This window comes from Camelina sativa, chromosome 12 (assembly GCF_000633955.1).
Source record: "Camelina sativa cultivar DH55 chromosome 12, Cs, whole genome shotgun sequence".
In the NCBI taxonomy this organism is placed as follows: Eukaryota; Viridiplantae; Streptophyta; class Magnoliopsida; order Brassicales; family Brassicaceae; genus Camelina; species Camelina sativa.
The window spans coordinates 14353670-14360210 of record NC_025696.1 but is presented as its reverse complement, the minus strand read 5'-3'; the positions used below and the strand labels follow the sequence as shown (position 1 = coordinate 14360210).

The following is a 6541-nucleotide window of genomic DNA, read 5'->3' as shown; positions in this document are numbered from 1 at the left end:
CATATTTTATACAGATTTCTATGAATTTTTTTTTCTCGTTTAATAATACATTATCATTTGAAAATATCTACGATTTGTATACACCACTCTTTTGTCAGCATGTAACTCGTATATACATCTGTGCCCTTTTGTCGTTTCCTTCTAAAAGCAAAGATCCACAAACCAAGAGATAAACTTACCAATTTAAGAGAGGTTTGAACTTAAACCCACGATTTCACATAAAAGCCCATCGTATCTTGATTCCACGTACCGTCGTATATGCATGTTGTTAAAGTATATGACGACAAAAAAAAAATCTTAGACCACATGTAGAGAATATATACTTGCACCAATCCAATGTATCTCTAAGGCTATAAAGTCACGTTAAAATAAATTCATGAACTAACCAACGAAGAGAGATGGCGGCTGGTTCTTCGAGTTTTGGGATTGAACAACTTCGAAAAGGATGTTACTATCAGTGGATGGGCTTACAAGCTAAACACATCGTTGATCTCAAAGAAGCACTCATAAATCATCATCGAGCAAGCGGCGACGATCACAAACTCGGAGAACTCGTTGGTCAAATCCTCAATGACTTCAAAAGGTACGCCGAGAAACGATCGGAGCTCTCTGGCCGAAGCTGCTCAAGCTACCTTTCACCGTCGTGGAACTCTTCTCTAGAGAATGGTTTGCTATGGATGGGAGGATGTCGCCCTTCTTCTTTCATTAGAGTTATTTACGCTCTATGTGGATCCCAAGCCGAGACGCAGCTTTCTCAATATCTTCTCAAGATCGATGAAAGCGTCGAAGTAAACCATAGTGGTTTCATGAGTGATCTTACCGCGACACAGCTTGCAAAAATCAATGAGTTGCATATGAAGGTCATAGAGAAAGAAGACAAGATAACAAAGAAATCGGCGAATTTGCAAGAGAATGTTGCGGATATGCCTATCGCCATCGCGGCTTACACCATGGATTTGGTTGATGGCAATGTGGTGGTGAAGGATGCTTTAGATAAACACGAGGAGGACATGGCGGCTTTAATGGCGGAAGCTGATAAGCTGCGGTTTGAGACGCTTAGGAAGATCGTGGAGATTGTTACACCGGTTCAAGCGGCCGAGTTTTTGCTTGCCGGGAAAAGACTACACGTGTCGTTGCACGAGTGGGGAAGAGTAAGAGAAGAGGGACGTTTTGGGTGTGCACGTGCTGAGGATGCTACCGCCGCAGGAGGTGGAACGCGGAAGTCGAAGAGATCAGCCACTTGTTAATGTGAGCGTGCATGAGTTTAAAAGTTGAATGTATAATATAAGGGTAAGTTTGCGTTTTAGTACGTTTTTGTAATCTTGTGTAATATTTGTCCAAGTAGAGATAAGAACATGTTAAGTGTCTTGTAATATGTGTACGAGTGAATGCGGCCTGCGGCGCAGTTAGGAGATGATGCAAGCATAAGCTTTTGTTTTTGTTTTATATAATGAATAACAAAAGATGCTAAATGTCAAGAGACGTTCTTTTTTGTTTTTGTATGAATACAAAATAAATTGTTGTGGTTTCGCTCTAAACACCATGATTTTTCTTTGAGTAATTTTATTTGTTCACTATGTAGGATTAAAGTATATATTATGCAATTTCTCTTTTCTTAATTTAGTTTGATTTAAGAAATTATATTGTATTTTTAGCTGTAATGACTCACAAATTGGAGTAAATAATTTTGAACAATATATTTAAAATCTAGTAAATATTTCATCAATATACGTTGGAAATTGCTGCTTGGCAGTATTGAATCTTTATATCATTCGAATAATCTTTTTCACTAAGTTTTAGATTCCTTTTCACAAAGTAAAAAAAAAAAAAAACAGTATATACATATATTTGTTGGTAACCAGAAGGAGATATTTATATGAATCAGACAAATCAAACACTCGAAGGTTCAAAAGGTGTGACATGTACACCTGCCGATGAGTAAAAGGTTTGCGTGGCAAGTATATCACCTTGTTCCCCAACACGCTAGCTAGATGGAGAGTGCACAAGGGCTTACCATAAATAAGTACTTATAAAATATCGGTCTTAAAAAAAACGTTAAGCGGTATGTGGGTGGAGATCCAGCGCCTAGCATCTAAAATGCTTAGTTAGAAATTTAGGCATTTTTAAGCGGTTTAGGCGTTTACAATAGGAACATTATATGTAAAATTATGTAAAAATATATGTTAGAAGAAAGAAATAATAATAAATCATAAATTAAAATTAGTAAAAATACATTTATTTAATTTAGATTAATAACATACAAATATTTATAAATATGTATATGAATATAAAACATAAAAAAATTAAATATATGTAGTTAAAAATAAAAAAATATACATTAAAATAATATTATATGATTTTAAGCGGTCTAAGCGGTCGTCTAGACGTCTGCTTAGCGTCTAGCGCCTAGACGGTGCCTAAGCGATCGCCTAGACAACTTTTTTGAACACTATAAAATATGAGACTTGACATATAATAAGTTTAGAAATGTTTGAATCGTCTTATATCACCCAATTAATCTGAGGGTTGCAAATTAACTTAAAGCTCTCTAAAAATTACTTTAGTTTCATAAAATATAATAAATAAGGAAAATGCTATGTGTACATATTATTTTTTGGCCTGCTGTACATAAATCTTTATCATTACCATATTTAAGGGACATTGCACAATTTTTTTAAAATTATACTATATAGTACTACTAGATTAGGACCCGTCCGATGTGCGGGTTTATAATTTTTAAAACAAAAATTAAATTTATCAAAGAATATAAATAAATATTTTTAGTAAGTAAATAGATACATTGAGGTGTCCATTGTGATATTTGATGTAAAAGATGCGACTCTACGGTTGAAACTATTAATCACGTTTTTATTTTGAATGTCCTCGTTCGTGTGAAGTTTGAGATTTATCTCTAACTCCGGTCTTGTCAGAGGGTTTACCATATGAGTCGGTGTACTCGAATTTGGATTTTTTTTTCCGGAGGGACGCCTCTCAACAGGGTGATCCTGATCAACTTCTTCAATTACCATGGATTTTATAGGCAATCTGGAAGGCCATAAAAAAAATCAAGGTTAAGAGATAGAGGCGAATGATATAATTACTCAGACTTTGGGCGATAATTTAGTCTGGGAATAGGCGATCTCTTTTACGGCAGTCATGTCAGCTCCATCTTCGTATTCAGATGTCCAGGTTTCTTCACCTCATTGTCAGATTGATGGTTCTTGGAAAGCAACCAATATGCATTCATGATTGGGCTGGTGGTGTTGCGTTGGTGAGGAGCGAACCTTGTTGTTAGGGGCCAAGTGTCTATGACGGACCCCCTGCATTCGGAGTTAGAAGCGTTGTTATGGGCCATTGAGCGGATACGTGCTGCAGGAATCGCTTGTCAACGTTTCGAGACTAATTGTGCTGAGTTACTTACTATGGTGCAGTCCCCTGAATAGTAGCCGTCCTTGTCGAACATGCTCGATGAGTTTAACTCGCTGGAATCCTTCCCACTATTCTCCATCTTTTGGATCCCGCGCGCATCAAATACGAAGGCGGATTGTCTTGTCGTGCTTCGCGTTCTCTTATCTCTGAAGTTTTTTTTGTAAACCCCTTCCCTCCAGCTTGGACAACTAACCGCAGAATTTCCTTTTAATTTATTGTTTGGTTGAAAAAAATAAATAAATACATACATTTTTAGTTAAATAAAATAGTTGTAGAAGAGTTCCAAGTTATAAAAATTAAATTAAATTAAATTTAACAAAGAATACATATTTGATTTTTTTTTTAAGTAAAAACAATGTATAAAAATGAAGATAAATTTTTAGTTATAGAAAATAGCTGTTTTTTTTTGCTATAATACACTAATGTATATCCATTTACAAATCTACTATCTATATTACCACTAAAAGTGTATTTGTACACACAAATATTTTTTACTGTTAAAATATACTTTTTAGTCTTTACTACTACCAACAAATTGTCTTTTTTTTTTTTTTCAACCAAACATTAATAGATTAAAATAAAACTCCAAGATTGGTTGCCCAAACAGGAGGATAAGAGTTTACAAAAGATGATTCAGAAAATAGAGATCTAGAAGACTGAGCAAAACAATCCACCCTTACGTTGACATCTCGTGGTATCCTGTCGAGGGTGAAGGAAAGATAAGAAGTTCGGAGCAAAGCAAAGTCCTCCAACAAATTCGAGAAAGCAGGCCAATCGTCCGGCGTCTGCACCATTACAACTAACTCTGCACAGTCTGTCTCGAAAGCTTGGCAAACAACTCCCGCTTCCAGTAAGGAAGCCATAGCCCAGATCAGCGCTTGTAATTCCGCATGTAAGGGAGTTAGGCTTCATCATTGACTCTGTGCTCCCAAAAGAAGCGTTGAATCTTCTCCACTGCAGCACCACCAGCCCAGACCCTGAAACGAATCCGTACATTTCCAAGAGCCATCCACCTGACAACGGGAAAGGGACCCCTCTCCTCCAATAAAGGCGGAGGGTCCAGATAACGTGCCGAGAAAGATTTGGTCTCCATCCACAATAATTTATCGTTAGCCGCTTGATTCAAAATTTCTGTTGGCTCTAGCTCGATACCTTGAAAAACTTTTTTGTTCCTATCTTTCCAAATTGACCATACCACCCATGGAAGACGAAGGGCTATATCTGAAACCCCAGATTGGGAAAAAGCCCGCCAGAATATGAAATCTAAATTCGCATAGATCGAGTCATATGGGAAACCTCCCTGATCTAGCACCACTGGAGACAACTCCCAAATACTTCGCAACTGTGGACATCCAAAAAGCGCATGATTTATAGTCTCTACTGCAGAATCACACCTCTTACACAAAGCATCACAGCGGACACCCCGATTCGCAAGCCGTTCTAACACCGGAAGAGTACACGACCCAATCTGCCAGAAAAGTGTTGAATCCTCGAGGGTACATCCAACTTCCAAGATTGTGCCCACAAGGCCACACAAGTTGGCCCATACTCAACATCCGCAAGTAAATCCTGGGCCAACCGATAACCTGATTTGACCGAATACTTTCCTGATTTAGTAAAATGCCATCATAGTCTATCCAGCTGAGAATTTTTACTGACCGGCATACTCCGAATAAGAGAGATATCCACTGGATCAAAGAATTCCTCCAGAGTAGGCAAATGCTAGTCCTTCGTAACTGGATTAATTAAATGATTAACCATCAAACTCGGCAACCACAACCTCCCCCGACCATTTGCTGGTCGTGGACGAATGTCAGGTAACCATGGATCTCGCCAGACCGAAATCGAACAACCCGAACCTACCGCCCATCTCGCTCCCTGTTCCACCAACCCATTAGTAGAGTAAATACTTCTCCATGCAAATGAAGGTTTATTTGGTTTCTTTGCCATAAGAGGATGTTTGTTCCTGAAATATCGTTCTTTCATCACACGGGCCAAAACTGTTTAGCCAGCATGGCTTCATTGAATTGTTCCAAAGCACGGAAACCTAATCCTCCTTCACATTTATCTCTACACAATCTATCCCAAGCAACCCAGTGCATACCTCGAGCCTTGTCATTAGACTTCCACCAGAAGGTAGCTATAGCACTCGTTAATTTAGACGTCAAATCCTGTGGTAGCATGTAACAGGACATAACATGGGTGGGAAGAGCCAACGCCACCGATTTAATCATGATTTCCTTACCACCCTTTGATAAACACTTGGCAGACGAACCATTAACGCGATCATCTAAACGATCTTTAACATAACTAAAAACCTTGGCTTTTGAGCCTTGCAGGTTTTCGGGAATACCCAGATACAAACCCATGCCGCCTTCCTTAGAAATACCAATTGATATATCATGGTTTTTAGGTGTTCTTAGCCATGATATAAGTCTTATTTATAGAGTCTTTTGGTGTTTTTAGAGTCTTTTTGAGTATTTATAGGATTTAGCATGGATGGGAGCATAATGGAGCTAAATAGGAGGATTTGGAGCATAATCAAGCATTGAGGCTGAGCTACAAGGTTGGGAGACGAAGTTCAGAGACTTGCATCGGTCGATGCAAGTGATGTGTCGATCGATGCAGTATCCAAAATAAGAATTGGAAGTTTTCCCATAAGTTTTGAAGATTTACAAAATTGCCCCAAAGTTTTCCATATTTACATCATTAGTCCCTAGCCGTGTTTTAGGAATATAAATAGGATTTTTGGGTCATTGTTTAGACCTAAGCTTTATTTTTCCCTGCAAATTTTGAGAGCAAAACCCTGTGAGAGATTTTAGAGAGCTTTTGGAGAGAAGAATCAAGACTCCTTCAGAGAAGATTCAGAACTCCTTTACTTCTTCTATAGTCTCTTTCTTAATGCAATTTATTCAGAAGATGTTTTGTGTTTCATTGATTATGTCTAAGTAGATCTGCTTGTTAGGTTTAGGGTTTCTCATTAGGGATTTCATGGATTATTAGATCTGTTATTATTTAGGATTCATTATCTTTCTTGTTCTTCACCATAGGTTGTTTTTAATGCTAGATCTTTGATTAGTCATCTGGATTTAGATCTTAGGATTATTGATTG

General features: G+C 37.8%; 1 protein-coding gene across 1 annotated transcript; it reads left to right on the top strand.

The window, feature by feature from the left end:
• LOC104731707 lies at nt 347-1354 on the top strand. Its single transcript, XM_010451179.2, has one exon. The coding sequence runs from the start codon at nt 399-401 to the stop codon at nt 1245-1247; it is 849 nt and encodes a 282-aa protein (XP_010449481.1). The 5' UTR covers nt 347-398; the 3' UTR covers nt 1248-1354.